The sequence below is a fragment of the Prinia subflava genome, chromosome Z (genome assembly GCF_021018805.1).
Source record: "Prinia subflava isolate CZ2003 ecotype Zambia chromosome Z, Cam_Psub_1.2, whole genome shotgun sequence".
NCBI lineage: Eukaryota > Metazoa > Chordata > Aves > Passeriformes > Cisticolidae > Prinia > Prinia subflava.
In genome coordinates, this window is record NC_086283.1 from 24,564,332 (window position 1) to 24,582,279 (window position 17,948).

Below are 17,948 nucleotides of genomic sequence, written 5' to 3' on the forward strand. Positions count from 1 at the left end.
AGGATGTAATTTATTTTTAAGCAGCACCTTTTAAGCAACACCATTCACTGCAGTCATTATTCATCTCCTCAGGATGAGTGTCTCATTCCCCTCCTCATTATTGCTCTGCCAGACTACACAGGAGCAGCAGGAGCTGCCTGGGACTCCCTCATGCCAGGCACTGCACAAGCAACAAGCAGAGGAGTCACCAGCAGGAGTGAAGTCACCCCTGAGCGTGCAGGCAGACACAGCCAGTGGTTTAACAAGGCAACAAGACAACACTCCTTCACCAAAGCCCCCAGGCCACTATGCAGAGACTTGTGTGACAGATTTTCACTCTCCTGCCCTCTCCATGCTCACTTGGGTGGCCATGCCTCTCTTAGGAGATGTGTTTCCCTGTGGTCCCTTTGGACACATGAAAGTTGCTGGAAGCAAATCTCGTTCTACCTGTAGGTTTTGTTTCACCCAGGAGCATTTTATGGTCTCTATATCAGGACTGTCAAGAAAAAATTCATATATTTGAGGAGGTACTTGGCTCTATTATGGTTTCTTTGTTGTTCATTACTGGTGCAAATTATTGCCCAGGGCAGTGCTTCCCACTGTGTTGCCAGAGACACAAGTGCTCCTGTATTGATTACACACCTTATCGGCCAGTCACTGAAAAGGAAATTTAACCCCCCAGTGGAGGGGGTCCTAGTGATATTAGCCAGGTTATTGGCCTGATTGATGGTATATGACTTCTCTGCAGGAGCTGAAAAACATTAAAGTCGTGCTTGTATTAAAACAAGTGGGGAAAAAAGAAATTTCCACACAGAATTATTCAATCCCATTAAATTAGACTTTTTTCCCCCCCCCTAAACTATTGACTGATGGAGTGAAATTTTTGTAAATGCATCTCTTTTTGAAGACAATGTTATTTTTCTTAGGGAAGAAAATCATTAAGTGACAAGGGAACTGCGAGTCTGTCCTTGTCAATGTGTTTCTCTGGCTCAGCTGGGGAAACAGGTGTGGAAAACATTTAAAAGGTTCTCCAAACTCTGAGCCAAAATGTAAACTGTCAAGATTCTGATGGTTTTGTTTTCTTCAGGGTTTCACACATTTTCGCTCTGCAATCCAATTGTGCACCATTCCAGAAATCAGTGGCCTGGTGCAAAGCTCATTAGTGCATTATTTTTCCTAGTAATAAAAGCTGTGATTGCACCACAACACCCCAAATATTTTGGATGATTTTCCTTGGGTCCTGCAATCTTTTCTGCTCACATTTGCCTGCTCTCCTAAGATGAAGCTGCCCTTGGGGCTACCCCACCTTTCAGCCCATGCATAAGCAGATGCTGCACATGCCAAGTTGCCCTGTGCTGGACCAGCACCTTTGGATGAAGATCCCAGACCCTGGGAAAAGTCAAACTGGGACTTTGCCAGAGCAATGGCTAACTTTTGTTTTGCTGCCATGAGCTTTGTGCTTCTGACACGAGCTTTTATAAGCCCTGCACTTTGTACCCAGGACAATTCAGACTCATTCCCGGTTCCTTTACAGTGTTTACTTGCAGAAATTAGTGACTCCAGCTGCAACTCACAAGCTCCACTGAATTTCGCTCCTGCTAAGACAATTCTTAACTGTGTTCCTGTGTCAAACAAATATTCTATTGCATCTTCACTAAAAACACAAAACTGTCAGAAGAAAACACAGCAAGTGTCGCTTATGGTACCTCTTGTCTTACCTTCCCCTTTTAAGAGACTGATGGCAAAAGGCTCACTGGGTGTGAATTAGGCAAGATTTAGCAGAGACAGTGGAATTTGGGCTTGGTTTTGTTAGTTGCTTTATTTAAATACTGTGGTTTCATATCTTATTTATGGTTTCTAGGCAAGATTTTTCAAATGGTAGTAGTACTATAAAATTTGGAGGAATAGGGACAATGCGGGCAGAAAACGCAGGATCTCTCAGTAACTGGATAGGATTTTTTTTAAAGCAAAACTGAAGTTTAACACACAAAAAGGGTAAAGACCCCTTCATTGTTTCGTGTCATGGACAACACTCAAGATTATAAAAAATATGAACCCAATGTCCTGAGCTGATTAAAGCCTCATACTGCTGCTTGTAAAGAACTCTTTACAAATCCTCAAATGTTGGTTTTGCTCTAAGATGCTGTAACTATTCCTCTAATTTGACCTGGCCATGGTGAGGAGCAGTTAAGGAGCTTTTTGTTCTTGTGATTTGCATTTGAGTTTCCTTGGGTTAGATTAATCCCTGATATGGGGAGGAGGTGGCTCATCTGAAGAGAACTGAAGCCCTGAGAGTGCTGCTGCCTGGGGACCCTGTAGAGGAGGGACAGCTCGTGGGCTGGGAGTCTGCAGGTGAATGAGACATTTCAAAGCAATTAGTTCCTCTTGCTGTGTTCAACTGTGCTGCTGGAGAAAATCCAGTTGTGTGGAAAAATATTTCCTGACTCACGTAGAATTTCATAAGCCACAAGCCCATCCAGGATTGCTGTTTATCTTGTCTAGGAACCAAGACAGAGCTCTGCTGCATATTTAATTAGATGGGAGAAGGCAAAGAATTTTAAGATAAGATTATCTTCTGTTCCCCATCACAGCTCTCATGTAAGAAGTTTCCATGGCATGCAAACCAGTCTTTAGGTAAGCTATTTGCTTTTGAGGACACTGAAAGCAGTTTTGCAGAGTAACACTTTTTTTGTTTCTTTGAATACTCATTTGAATTCTTTTCTGTGTACGAGTAAAAAGATTAGTTATGCATTATTATGGGAATGAACAAGATATAAAGAGATGTGTGGAAACTTGGGGTTCCTGGAGCAATAAACACTTCCATTCCTATAGCTTTGGAAACCAGCAGAAGAAGGACAAGTGAAGAGAACATGAGTCCAAGTTTCTCATTACTGCAATAATTCTAACAATAATCAGAATTAAGGCACTGGGAATAACAGTATGAAGTCAGCCAGAAGCCAGAGTAATGGAGTTTTACCAGCAACAATTGAGTTTATATTGTGGGCTCTCGGTTCCAGTTCTGCAAAGGTTTTTGAGGGACTGGTTGCTAGTCCTTGCTCTGGAGGCAGCTAAAGCAGAGTTTGAGGCAACAGAAGGGGTGTGAAGAGGGTGCAGAACAAGGAGTTCTGTGAGGTTTTCTGTTTTGTTTAAATCTTCAGTGTTGGCACCAGTGTGCAACAAGTATTGCAGCTACATTTCACTCTCACACAGAAACCAGAAATATCAGGAGTCTGCACCACGACAGCTGCAGACCATCCTCTGCTCTGTCTGAGCTAGTCTGGTCCTTTGTGACTCAAAACCCTTCAGATCTGTGCCATCCCCTTGCAGTGAGGTCAGAGAAAGCCTGGGCAATGCCTGTAGAGCTAGTCAGTGTTTTCTGTATTGTCTAGGTCTTGCTCAGTAGTTGGGTTCCTGGCAGAAGGATGCGGAAGGCAGAGGAGATGGTGCTTTAGATCCAGTTTTGCTAATTCTGTATTGCTGAACAAGTTGTTACTCCTAATCAATAAACTCCCTAGTAGTGATCTTAATGGTTATGAAATGCTGGCTGCACTTTGGTAATGAGTCACTGATGAGTGTCAAGCGATGGCTTGGTGTGGGGAGTGACTGATGAGCCTCCTGCGGATGTGCTGTAACCTGGGAAGAGGGGATGTGCATGCATTGAGACAGGCACAAAACGTTTCTAAGGAGATGGAAGTTCATCAGGCTGCTCACAAGTCTACCTTGGCCCAAGAGCTTTCTGCATCTCTCCGCTGTTCAGAGAAGGATCCAAGTTGCTCTGGGCCAGAGGGAGATCCACAGTGTTGAAGGGAAAGCTGGAATTCCCAACACAGAGGGGTTTATAGTTTTCATGCACTGCAGTAAAACTCAGCTTGTCATTAAGCATTCATGGTGCCAGACAACCAAGTTCAGGAACAAGTAACTTCCTTTGTGGTTTTGTGAGGACCTCTGTGTCTTTGCACTTCCAAATGCTGGCATAATAAATCCTGAAGTGCCTTTTTGCTCACAGAAGATATGATTAATACAGCTGTTAGCTGGTGTGTCTGCTAGAGGAAACAATTGGCAATCCCTACATGGATAAGCATCAGAGGCCTGCAACCCTCACAATTTTCTCCCCTTTTGAGAAATTAAGACATAATTTGAAAATGTTCTTTTTTTCCTCTTCAAATCTCTAATCAGACACAACAGAAGGACAGTCACTTCTGCAATCAGTATTTTGGAGAGTCCCTGTTAAACTGAAGATGCTCTAACGTTCTGCACAGCTGGAGCCCCTGTGGATTCAGGCAGGTCCAAGTGTGACGCAAATGCCAAGGCATCCCATCCACTGCCCACAGCCCCTCTTGCCCTCCTGGCTTGGGGACCAAGGGATGTCCAGATGTACAATGCCTTTTTTTCACTCAGCACCTCTTCCACAAGGTGAGAAGGGAGCTTGTGGGAATGCTCAGGCATGTTGGCCGTAAACTTCAGGCTATAAATGCATCTTTCCTCATACCCATTTTCCCACAGGGAATTTCTGAGCAGGACACAAATATTCTCTCTGACTTTACCAGCCTTCCCTTCTGCTTTTTTCAACATAATCACATCCACTGATTTCTGCTTGTTTGCAGCTGGAAGCTCAAAACACTATTTATTTTCTGTATGGGTTCCTAATCTGGAAATGGATCTAATTTGCTTTACCAAATCACAAGTCAATTAAGATGAACACATTGTGCTATATCCAGATACATGGTGGTGCTTCATGAAAGAGGAAAAACTACTTTTGTCACTGCTGTGATTTTCTTCTTTCCTCAGGATCATTAACTCCGTGTTCCCCCAAAATATAAAATATCTCTATAAAGGACAATGTTTTTTCTTGGGGCAGAAGCTGAGGACCCAGAGCTGCATCTGTTTCACATCTTTCATCCTTTCAGCCCCTTAGGAATATCCCTGCCAATACCTGAGGTACTCTTCCCTTGCAGTCCCTCACTTTGCTCTTAGACACGTTTTGATTATCTGCAATATTGCATTTGATAGTATTACATAATAGTTCTGAAAATTTTCCTTTTGGCAACTGCTTCTTCCCTTTTGAATGGATTTTTTTTCCCTACCTGTAAATCAGCTTTAGGAATTTGTATGTTTAAGGAGAGTAAATACCTCACAGCTCCAAATTAGACAAGTATTTTGCATTTCCATTTCCTGATCCATCAGGAATAATTTTGTGCAAAAAGCAGGAGAAATGTCAAAGTGATAAAATAGCATTGGTTATGGTTCTTTCTCTGATTAGAACAGCTGGTGTTATGGAAAACATTCAACACTATCCAGACTTCATAGAGAGCAAATACTTTATAGGTACTGCTACATTTCAATGACAATTTTACTGACTGACAAGTACTACATTAGCTGAGGTTTTTGTTATAATTTCTTACTTTACTGTTTTAAACCTGAAGCATATCTGAAGTATATTTCTTTGCTAGGAGAGGTTGTAGTCTGGATGTGGGATGGACTCCCCATACTGCATGTATAGGTACAGACATCAACTTTATTTTCCTGCCACCAAACCACATTTATTCTGAGATGCAGTAAACACTGCTCCTTTTCCAAAAATATGTTTAAAGCAACTGATTTGCAAGATTATTTTGTAGCTGAGAACAATTAAGAACCTTAACAGCTTAACCAGCTGTGATAATTAGCACTCACTAAGCCTGTCTTTGGGGAAATACAGCACACTGTCTTATTTTAGTTCTTCCATAGAAAGAACTGAGAAAATAATACAAATAACCACTGTTCTCCTGAGCAGCTCTTTGGGATGGGGAGCCTGGGGCAGAGTCTGGACTGGGCATGAGCTGCCACAGTGGTGATTTCTGCGTGCCCAGCTCCCAAGGTGTGTCATTTTGGTAAACACCAGGTGATAAATTTAACTTGTCATCACGATGTAAGCAAAACCTGTTGTCAGTTAGGGTTGAAGTGCATGCTACTCCCTTCTTACAGGAAGGGCTATTTTTACTTCAGTGAGTCCTAGAAGCAGGCTCATGGGTTCCTGCCCAAGCTGGTGGGACAATGGTGGTCCACAGCAGGATGCTGGGGAGGCTGCTGGAGCACAGCCCTGGGCTTGGCCGGTCCTGCGCTCTGCCAGAGCTGCTGGCAGCAAAGCAAAGAATGCCCAGGACATGGCTTTGCAGATGGCTGATGCAGGTGGGTAGAAAGCCTTTGGTTACTGTTTTATGCTGCAGCATGGAGAGAAAGAGTATTTGCAGGAAAGGGTGAGAAAACGGCCCTCATTCTCAGCCGTGGCTGAGTTATTGCAGTGATTCGTCTCCTCGGTCTACAAAGGCTCCTGGGACAGGGAGCACACCCAGAGCTCTCACCGGCACAGTGCACAGGGATAAAGTTTTTTTTCTGTTCTCTTATGGCAGCAAATACCAACTGATACTTCATATCAGGGAATATGTCAATTAAAACAAATAAATGTTCTTCCTCTTATCCAGCTGTCAAGTCTCCAGAGGAGAACCAGTTCATGTCCCTGCATGTGCAGGGTTGGTGCAAGTGGAGCACTTACTCCCTTCTGCTTCCTGCTCTGATCCTTGCCAGGTTACAGCCACAGCTGTGTGTGCTTGTGTCAGGCACTGCCCTGGATTATGAGGCAAGGAGCAGGCATGGGCTGCTTCCAATTGGACAAGCTTCCTGGTATGGACACAGTTTCTCTTCTTAACCTGCATCTCTTTCTTGGCTGTGCCTTTGCAGACCCCTCATGCTAGGAAGGTTGGGCTGCATGGGCCTGCATGTGCCCCGTGGGCACCAGCATGGGGCTCTGTCCTTGTCTCCCTTGGGATGGAGCATCTGCTTTTAGCAAGTGTACTGCTTGCTGCAGATTTGATTCTGGCACTTGCTGATGTAGCTCTCTTGGTCTCATTACACTTTGTGAGAGAAATAGGAGAAGCAGGAGACTAAATTTACCTGGGCCAAGATTTACAACTAGGATTTTTCAGCCACTTACAAGCGTACATGAGCACGTCTGGGGCCAAGACACTTAGTATAATTTCACCATCTCAACACAGGCAGGAGGAGATGCTCCCCATACCCTGCTCTATAGCAGCAGTGATTTCATTTCACCTGAGTACCAGCAATCCAGAAACAGGCAGTGAGTGCAGGATGCTGAGACTGGGGGCATCTTCATATCCATCTCTTCCTGCCCATCCTGGTCACAATTGGACATTTCTCAACCCAAGTCCCACATTTGCAAGCACAGGGCACTGCACTGTGGCTTCTTGAGTGCACCTACCTGGATGTAAGTACTGGGTGAGCAGTCTTAGCTACCTGGCAAAGACTACTTGTATGGGTGTGCACTGCAAAAGCCGGGGTTTGAGCTAGTCATTGCTCACCGTGTTTTTCAGGGTCTCTCTGCCACTGTTCTTGTTGTTGCCTGTTTTTGGGCTTGTTTCCATCAAGAGGAGCCAGAGTCCTTTTCTCACTGTGCTATGGGTGACAGCATGCAAATGGCATCACTGTGGTAGCCTGATGGGGTGTAATGCATCATCATTAGAGTGCAGTAATGTGGTGCCCAGCTTGCATGAGAACAACTGCCAGTCTCTCACCAGGCTGCATTTTAGCAGACATCATCTCTCCATCAGTGATTTCAGGAGAAGCTGTTGAGGAGTTAGCTACTTGTAATGCTGGCAGCTTGCTTAACTCACTGGTTGGGCCATGTAAAAGCAAGATGTGCACAGGGTGAGATACTGCTGTGGGCTTGGGCACTTCAGCCCCACATCATTTGTGCCCTTAATCAGGAAGTTTAGAAGAGATTTTTAGTTTAAAAACTACCAAAATTAAAGGGAAGAAAGTTAAATTAAATAAGCTGCAAATGTAATAAAGCACTTCACACCAGCTGCTGAGTCTTTTTGACATTAGAAAGCACATTTAGCTTCCACAGAATAGAAAAGTGTAATTTTAAACTTTCAATCCTTTTCTCTCTGTACCAACAGCTCTTTTTCCTTCTTCAAGCTTAGCTCATTACTTTTTACAAAATCTCTTACAGGTGAAAAAGTTTTCAGGAATGAGAGAAGGCCTACAAATTTTGATAAAAAGGTGCTAATATGGTCAGGATGCCTTAAAAAAGAGGACATTTCAAGACACATACCAAAGTGGACTTGTCAGAATGATTCTTTTGGCTGTGAACACACAGATTGACACCCCAGGGTGCATCACCCAGAGCTGTGCTCATGTAGTGGGGGTTACTGCCTCACCTATGCTGGTATCTAAAAATAACTAAATAATTGTAACTCTCGTAACTTTTTGTCATTCCCTGTGAAGTAAACTGGAGTCACTTAATTTTAGTTATCATAAATTTCAGACTAAGCTGAAGTGTCTTTTGCAAGACAAGTGGCTTTGAAATTCAGAAGCCACCATGGTAAGATGTCATTCACTCTGGGTTTTTACATGCTTTTCTAGGTTTTATTTATTAGTGATTAATAATGCTGCATAAACTTTAATAGGAAGTTGGGGCTACATACAGCTTTGGTGACTGACATATGTAATGACTTCCTCCTGTATAGGCTGTGGTTTCACCTCCTTATTGAGATGTTTTGTTAAAGGTTTGTCACTCAGTTTTGGAGTTCTAATGCTTCTGACTTGGGACATCCTGGGTTCTCCTCCAGCTGTCCTTCCTTTTGCAGGTATGAGTAAATCCATGGCTGGATGTAATTTCATGGGTGGCTCATTGCCATGCAGCAGTTTCTTGCAAACATGAATAGTTGGTAATATGCCAGGAGTTACTCATGGAAGGTGGTGGAGATTTGTCAGTGATGGATGGGGCTGTTCAGCTTCTTGGGAAGAAAACTCCTGGACAGTGCAGTTGTATACTCTGACCCAGTCAGCCTTTCACTGCAGGCAGATGCTCGTGGAGCTGGTGCCAACTGCCTGGCGAAGGCTGTGCTGTAGCGGGATTTTAATTCCCTGAGGATGGCACTGCCTACTGCCTGGACCTGGTGGCATGGCCCCAGTGTTTCCTGGTGCTGCACAGCACCCCATGGCCTGCCCTGCAGCACCCAAAGGTCAGCCCGTCGCTATTGTAATGGAAAGACTTTCCTGTCCCTGTCATTTTACAGGCATTCACTCTCCTACACAATAAAAGAGTACAGGAGAGTGGGAGGCTTTAATCCTGTTACTAGTGGTGACTTTTGGGAGCAGCAATATCCCATCTGAATTTTTTCCCCACAAGGTAATTTTTTTAGTCCTCCTTTAAGCAGCTACAGAAAGAGAAGGCTGAACCCCATTGTACATTGACAATAAGTTGCTGCAAGACGTGAGCATTCATTACCCATCTCCCCATGATCCCATTTCACACATGCTGCTGCAAAATGGAAACTCTACTCTGTCCTCCACAGGTCTGAGGTACGCTACACTGCAAGGAACATTCTCAGCATAAAGGTTTGCTACATCATGATTGCACTGACTGTGCTGGGCTGTGTGACCATGATCAGCACTGGCAGAGAAATGAGTACTGCTTCTGGGGGAACTGGTTCACTTAACGTATGGTCTATGTGTGTTCTTTGGAAATAAGCACCTGGGTGACAGATAGGTTTGAGAATACGCACACATGAGCAATGCATGAGCAGGATCTGGATCTCCTCTCTCCAGAGGAGACATTGACATTGGCAAGCACAACGTGCTGATTGAAGTGTTGCTTCTGAACCACTCTGCCACAAACCTGTGCAGTGCAATGCTCTATATGATGGTGTCTCAACAAGAGGCTGGACCAAAGGTGATGGAATAGCTCAGACAGTGCCAGTGGAGCCTGGTTCTGCCTGGCATCTGTCAGCCATGCGGCTCCTGTGGTCGTGCCTGTCCAGCCTGGATACCACCAGGGTCACCAAGAGCTATGACTTTTCTCCCTATCCACCCCCACTGCTGGGTGTCCAGTTTGACTTGCAAGTCCCAGTGCACTTGTAAACATTTTACAGTGTAATTGTAAATTACACTGCTAATCAGAGCTAACAAGGACACAGATTAATTTACATCACTGCAAAAGGAAGTGGTGCAAATGTGGGGAAATTTAGTGGTGGCGACCATGCACATGCAATGATTTTCACCAAACCATTTCCAGGCTGGGAAGAAGGGTCAGATGCTGTTGAGGGTGAAAGCAGAAAAGAAGGCCAAATGGGGGGCTGAAGTGGAGAAAGGTCAGGAGACAGCTGTTGGGAAGTCACAATGATTTGGAACAGATTTATTTTAACAGGAGATAAGTGATTTACACATGTGGCATATGGACTTGTCTTTATGTAACTCTTAAGAGCTTTTTCACTGAAATTCTAAGAGCAAAGACTCCACTGCTTAAAAACTGCTCCATGCAAACTGCGAACCCCCTATGGAAACTCCAGCTACTTTGTCTGGCTTCTGGTCTTTGGCACCAGGCCCAGCTCACATACAAAAATCTCTTTTATACTGGAAAATGTGGAAAGGACAAATGCAGGACTCCCCAGCTCAGGATCAGCTTTTCATGATGCTACTGGTGATCAGGGTCTCCTCACAGTCAGGAAGGACATGGCCCTACATCAGGGAGCATCACATTCTGTGCAATGCCTCCAGGGCAAACAGCCTTGGCCAAAGTGACCCAGAGCAGGAAAGCAGTCTAAAATACGTTTTGCAACTACAAAGACATCTGTTATCTCTCTGATTCAATTGTCTTTGAGCCTGCTGCCATTACTGTCCCCTCTCCCTCCCACCAGCACCTTGTGGGATGCTGTGGCTAGGGGAGAAGGGGGACATGGACATGAAGAGGGTTTGGGAAGATGGAAGAGTGTGAATAGACCCTGATGGCTGATTTGGGCCAAAAGGGGCTTTGGGCCAGAGGAGATGGTGGTGATGTGGAGTTGTTCCTGTGGGGCAGCCCAGGGAATCTATGCCTCATGCAGGGAGCCTGGCTTGGAGACATCTCTCGTCGCGTTGCACTTCACTGGTTTTCCCTTTCAACTTCTACTTCCAGTCATTTGTCACGAAGGTTGTCTAGCACTTGCTTAGCTGTGATTTTAGTCCAGAGTAACTGTTAATATATGGCTTGCTGAAACTGAATTCTTTTTAATCATCATAGTTCATTAACTTATAATAAAACATCTGTCCAATTACATCTAAAACAAACACGTCTCTTCACAGCTTCATTTAGAGTGTCACCAAACTCTCTGGGATGATGCTTAACAGATGGGAGAAATCTTAATGAAATATTGAAAATTTCATGTCCTCAAAGTGGCTTAACTTCAAGACAAGTCCCAGTTCATGCCTGTGAGTGCTGATGCTCTCAAGTGTCCCCTGTACCAAGTGATCACCTTGGTGTCACCTGTAACTCCTTGAGACTTGTAATGCTGGTTGGTGGAGCTGGATGTGCTGCATGGACTCCTAAGGGACACAGTGTGGCAAAACCCAGCCAGTCTTACCCCAGCTGCTAGAGGAGATGCTGTAGCCATGCTCAGCCTTGGTGCAATGTGCTGAGCATCACACTAGCTCTTGGCCTTTCCAAGGTTTATTACTTGGAGCAGTCGCACCCGTGCCTAGGGGAGTCTGAAAGTTCCTGCTCAGGTCTCTGAGGTTTATTGTGTCAAAAATCATGTCCATTTGTTGCTGAAGTGTTACTGCACAAACAAGCTGCCTGCAAAATCGGGCTGGGACATTGGCAAGTGGTCAGCAGTTGTTGGGCTCTGGGACTCCATCTTCTGTGCCTGTGGTCTTTGGGCAGTTTTTTCCCTCTGGTGCTTCTTAGGAGCACTTCTCTCCGTGCTGCACACCTGTTTAGGGTGACGGGGATGTTACCTCTGTCACATCTCCAGGCTTGCAGTCCTTGTTTCCAGCTCACAGCCCCATGCAGTACAGTTCACCAAAAGTGATGTCCGGTCCCTGTAGTATTCCTCACAAAGCTCATCTCGGGGAAGTGAAATAATGGTCTAGGACAAGTAGAGAGTGAACAAGTCTCTGCTGAGAAGGCACTTCTGCTTCACAGGTAATATGGGCTCTTTCATTTTACATGACCTGGTTTTCTTGGTTAGTGCAATAAACTGCAAGAATTACCTCAAAGTTAGTGCTCATTTGGGGATAAACTAAAAGGGCTTGTTCAGTCTCTTAGATGTTATTTTTTGTTCAATCCTTAAATGACTTTCATGTGCCCTTTTTCAAAAGGTGCATGCAACAATTAAAGGAACCATTTTGATGCTTGTAAACAAATCCACATCCGTGTTCTGAGATTCCCTGACTTAAGCAGGAAAGGAGATGACCATAGCAATGTCTAAAGAACAAGAAAATTAATTGTGACTGGTTCCAGTATCTGTTCTGCACTCTCCTCTGCCTAGGAAAAAAACCTGCTTCAGTTGTGAGCTATTATCAGATCCTCTTAAAGTGACAGGGTCTCTGCCTACAGTTCATAAAGCTGTCACATTACAAATAGGCACTAAGAAAAAAATCAATTCTTCCTCTCTGAGCCACTGGAAAAGTATGTCATCTGAGTGACCAGATGACCCAGCTGCTTTTGGGCTCTTACAAAGAGCTATGACTATTATGTAGGGAAAGATTCTTTACCAGTGCCTACATGATTATTCATTTTAGTATCATAATACTTCCCCCAAAAAATCAATTGTACTGATCTCTGGCTTGCACTTGGTTGGTGGTGGGTGGCTCCTGGCATAGCATAGCCTCAGCTGGAGTCGCCCCTATATGAAATGGATATATCTCTCCAACACTGGGACTTATCACTGCTTGTTAAAATCTGTTTCCACTTGTGTCTGCAAAGTCCTTTGACTCTCCTCTTGAAAAGCCTCTAATTAACAGAGACTCCTGAATGTATAATTGGCTGATCCTCAGCACCTTACAGTTGTGGGTTTCCTTATTTCCTCTCCCATCTGAATTGCTTAGTGTCACACCTGATCCTCCAGGCACTTAAAAAGGGGATGGGAGGTGTTATTGGCTAGGAGCTACTCTTTCTTTTTCAATAAGGTGCCTTGTGTTTTGCCAGCCTGGCCATGAGGAGAGGAGGGGCTGGCTCCTTTCTGAGGCAGGCGATAAAGCTGAGAAGGTGCTGGTTTGCTGTGGTGCTCAGAGAGACCAAGGGTGAGTCCTTTCAACTCTCACCTCCTCGTTTACTGCTCTGTACGGGGGGGTGGGAGTGGGAAGGATTCTTCTTCCCTTGCAGGATTTTTTCTGTTTTACTGAATTTTTGTATGGCAATGGTTAGCAATGTACTGGTGGTTGGTGCCACAGAGAGCTGCATTACAGTAACAACTAGGGAAGCTTTTCTGTAGTAGCTGGAGTTGATCTAATTCTGCTTCCATTAAAACCAATGCTGCAGTTCCTCCTGGCTGTGGATTAATGTTATCATCCATGACTTTTTGAAGTTACAGTGATTTCCAGAGACTTAGCTTCCCCAGGGAATCAGGCTGCTGCAGGGCAGAGCTGGGTGCACTGAGCTTTCTTCCTCCAATGTGGTGAGATCAAGCTTTTAAGGGAGGCTCTGCATCTCAGTATACCAGAGGGAAAAAAAAAAAAAAAGTCTGAGCTCATGAGATCTTAGTCCCTTCTTCTTTACTCATTTTACCTCTTGTTTTGACCTCAGGGTCAAAAATAAATCAAGTGTCTAGTGCCACTTGATTTAATTCCAACTGCTATGTGCAGGTCTTCTCCAGACTGGTATGTTCCTGCACTTGAGAAGGACTTCTTCCGTTTTTTCTTGCAATTCAGAAAGACCTAATTTTAAAGACTGCCCTGTTCTTCCAGTGTTTAATCTCCCACCAAGCTGAGAAACTGCTGCTTGTTTTAAGTCTAAATGCACCCAGCTTCAGCTTCCAAGCATTGAACACTTCCTGGAACAGGGAAACTGTCAACCCAACTCTTTCCTGTGTGTTACCAGTCACCCCTCAGCTGTTGGTAGCAGTTGTATGGCAGCTATGTTTAAAACACCTGGAGTTTCTAACCATTGCTTGGTGGGTATCATTAACTTACCGGCCAGTTAAGAGATTGACACTATAGTGAATTTATTCCTGAATCAAGTGATTTACAACATTAATGGCCTCTTCATAAACTATCCAAATGGATTGCTTTTGTTGGTTTTAGCATAGAATCGATAATCTGGAACTCTTTGCAGAAAGAAAGGATATAAAAGCTTCCCAGACTTTATTAACTGCTCTGGAAAATTAAAAAGCACAATGGCTATGCATCAGAAACAGGTTCCTCTCTCTGTGTCCAAGGCATCAGCACATGCATGAGAAGAATGGCCACATATGCCTGCAAATCTGCTTTTATTTCTGGGACTGCCAAGGATCGGTTCAAAACAGCTTGAAGGCTAAAGGCCTCCTCTGAATGAGGTGCTGTGATGGTTTGAAACCATCTCAGACCTGCTCCCTCTCACCACAAAGATCCTTCCAGCTTGGAGCAGCCTCCTGCTTTCTCCCTTGCTCAGCATCATTGCAGCAAGTTAAATGGTGGCTGCTGCCACCACTATCACTTGGATCCTCATGACCACCATGATTTCAGAGCTGGCTTAAGCACCACTATTCTGCTTGGATTTGGCATGAAGGCATTCCAGCCTAGCAGGAAATCAAGGCCAGTGTTCAATAATTTGAATTAATGAATGAATCATTCATTAACACATTGAAATAACATTAAAGCCATTTTCCATGGTTAAGTAGCTTGATGATCCTTAGTGCTGTGTGATGTACTGCAAAACCTCAGTGACAGTCATATAATGAGTAGCTCCTGAAGGGCTCTGAAAGGACCTGAGCGCTTAATTTCTTTGCTCTGTGAAGGATCCAGACACAACTTTCAGCACTGCATTAGTCAAGCTGGCTCCGCACCTTCTCTATGCATGCAAGAGCTTTCTACATGGAAACCCAAACCTCACACCTGATTCTTTCTCTGCAGCAGTGCTCCTCAGTGAAGGGCACAAATTTTGAGCTACTTGGGCAGGGACTGCTGTTTGCTGGGTGTGGGAGTACTCACCATAGGGAGGAGGTCAGTCTGGAACAATGTTTCATAGAGAAGAGCTTGGCTCATTCACAACTTACATATGTTCTGCAGCATGAGCAGAGTTATCGGAAACTACAGGAGAAACTGCACCAGAATATGGAGGGATTTTCATGCTGGTCTGTAATACACATCTCACACATGATGTATTGTCCTGTGACTTTTTCTAAATGAACTGGGAACAAAAATAGCCCAGTGAATTACAATTATTCCTAATGGTTCATTTTCTCTGTATGCAGAATATGTGAAGGCAAACACAGCTCACACAGAATTCTATGACTTGCATCCTCTTGCACTGAACTCCTCAACCCCCACAAGCAATTTTATCTGTCTAAATTGTCCTGCAACAAATTTCTACCACCTGGGCTATAATCTGTATCAAGGACATCCACTAGGGCTGTAAAGGCATCGTTAAAACAATGGTGCTGCAGGGGGAAGAGAGAAATTTCTAGAATGGTCCCAAGTTGTGTTAAGAAGCAGAGGAAAACCATGAAAGGCTGGTATTTAGAGATCCCAATATTTCAGGTCTCTAAGCCCCAGGAGAAGGCAATTCTACTTGACAAACAAGCACTAATGCAAAGCAAAAATAAAGCTATTTTATGTCTAACTTTCCCACTCATTTCTTTTTTTCTTCTCCTTGGAGCCCTTGTGGAGGTGGCACAGGGGATGATGTGAGCTGGGGACTGCTGGGCACCCACTGCTGTGGTGTGAGCACACACAGATCCAGTTGGATGCTGGGGGGCTGCCAAGGACTGCACAGTAAAACCCTGCAAAAATGGGCAAAGAGCTGCAGTATCCCATGAACCAACTCCCACAGCACTGGGGGGTTAGGATTTTTCCTTTTGTTTCTTTCTCCAAGGGAATTTTGCTGAGAAATTAATGACTGTTACATAAGAGAGAAAAAAGATATAGCCAAGGAGAGGGGGGAGAAGTGCAGAGATACTGTGAGATTTGGGCTAGGGGGAAGGGGAAAGGGCAGCTCCTCACTCTTCTTCACAGCATTGGAGGGGAGACAGGCTGCAGCCACTGGGCGGGAATTCACCATCACTACAGGGCTCTGTCTCTTTCTATCGCGAATGCGGCTCTGCTCATGGGAGCAGAGCCGCATAAGGTCTGCACTGCACTGGGACCTTATTAACACCTGACCTTACTGGAAGGGACCCTCACCATCTACTCAGGTCCTCATAGAAAACCTGTGACCCCAGGCTCCCTTCCCCTCTGAGCGAGCTTCTCCTGGCTGTGTTTGGGAGCCGGGCTGCCACTGCCCAGCCCCGCCGCTCCTCTGCCTCTGCTCTGGGTTTTCCCTGCACTGTAACCCCACACCCGCTGCCTGTCCTGCGGCTCCTGCTACAGCTGAGGAGTTTCTGATACATTTCCTTTGCCACCCCGGGGGGTGCCCGTCTCTGCTGTCCCAGCTCACTCCGAGGTCCCTGCTGCAGCCCATTTGGCCATCCAGAGGGGCACTGACACCGGCTGTCCCTGGGGATTTGCAGAGGAAGCCGCTTTCCTCTCCCTCCCGCCGGCCCTCCCGCCATCACGGCCTGAGGGAGACGCAGCCGCACTCGTGCCACAGCGCCCCCTGCAGGCCCGGGGGCTCAGGGCAGGGCCGTGCCCGGCCGGGAGCCAGCAGCGCCCCCTGCCGGCTGTGCCCGGAACTGCACCGGGGGAAGGGGCCCCGCCCACAGAGGCTGTCCCTGCGTTTGTGTTCTGCTCCTCCGTGCTGCCGCTGCTGGGGCTGGTTTGTTTGTTGGGGTTGTATTTTTCCATTCCAATGGAGATTCCTGCCTTCCTGGGTAGACACCTCTCTTTCAAACCAAGACACATAGCCTCTCTGGCATCTCATGGTTAGGGTTTGAGGACTTTTTAATCTACTTGCCTCTTGTTGTCTCTGCTGAATACACCTAGGAGAGATTTTGAGCTTATTTCAGGTGAAGTCCATGTGTCTGTGAGAGCTCTCAAACCCTAACCCTAGCTGTGAGAGCCCAGCTGCTGTGGGGCTTCCAGGGCAGCATCAGCACAGCCACCACAGGTGAGAGTTACATTCGCATGACCCAGGGCTTCCACCCGCCCATGGGGTGACAGGCCTGGGAGCAGAGCTGGCTGTGGGGGCAGCGGAGTGTCCCATCCTTCCTGTGCCCAACTCACCAGCACAGGAAGTCACTGTGGTTCATCACCCTCAGACTCTGCACTGCTCATCAGGTGGGACACTGACCTTCTTTTTGAGACGTTCTTAACAAACAGTGACTGCCCTAGGGATGCTATTCCTTTGGAAGAACTAGGACAGAGTGTTCAGGAGAGCAGCTTGAACCCAAATATTTTGTTTTGCTTTAATCAGTCAGAGACAAAAAATAAAACAAAGCCTTCCTCAGCCACTTCCACTGTGCACTGCAAAGGCAGTCAGTGCCGTGGCATACCTTTTCAAGGTGAAGAAATTCCACCCCTGGGAGCAGCACTGCTCTAAGAGGGCATAAGGGCTAGTGTGTACTGGCATAGGCTCCTTTATGTGCCCTAAAAAGAGCTGAGGACCTAGGATGAATGAGGTTTAAAGCCTGAGATCTGGGATGCTGGGAAGGGGTTCCCATCACCCAGACATGTGGAGATGCTGCTGCTCCCTAAGACTCTGCTGCAATGGCCAGCCCCTGTAGGACGCCCCTAGGAGTGTACTAGAAAGGGTATCACTAATGAGTGGTGATATTTACTGTAGAAAGTGACTGACTGCAGAAATATCCACAAACGTGGAAGTGAGATAGAGGGAACAGCCCAAAGGTGGGACAGAGAAGGGATGGCTTTCCCCCCTCTTCATCAGACTCCCTCTTCCCTGTTAAGAATGTTTTCATCAAGAAGGAAACGTGTTTTGAGTTGCTTTTACACATCATCCAGGGATCTGAGATTTGAGGCAGCCTCCCTTATGCACTTACCTGTCTTCTCACTGAGGCTGGGCTGGGGTCTGGATGTTCTCCCACAACAGCTGGTTTAAGCTCAGTGCTTCCCTGCTAATGTGC

General features: G+C 45.6%; 1 protein-coding gene and 1 long non-coding RNA gene across 2 annotated transcripts in view; both read left to right on the forward strand.

Moving 5' to 3' along the window:
* The window catches only part of LOC134564091 (uncharacterized), a 75,108-nt gene that overhangs the window by 1,258 nt on the left and 55,902 nt on the right, over window positions 1–17,948 (forward strand). The gene's annotated exons all lie outside the window — the stretch shown is intronic.
* On the forward strand, window positions 5,985–10,162 carry LOC134564719 (protein FAM162A-like). The gene is made up of 4 exons (XM_063423784.1): window positions 5,985–6,147; window positions 7,988–8,093; window positions 9,336–9,480; window positions 10,055–10,162. The coding sequence occupies exons 1-4, from the start codon at window positions 5,985–5,987 to the stop codon at window positions 10,160–10,162; spliced, it is 522 nt and encodes a 173-aa protein (XP_063279854.1).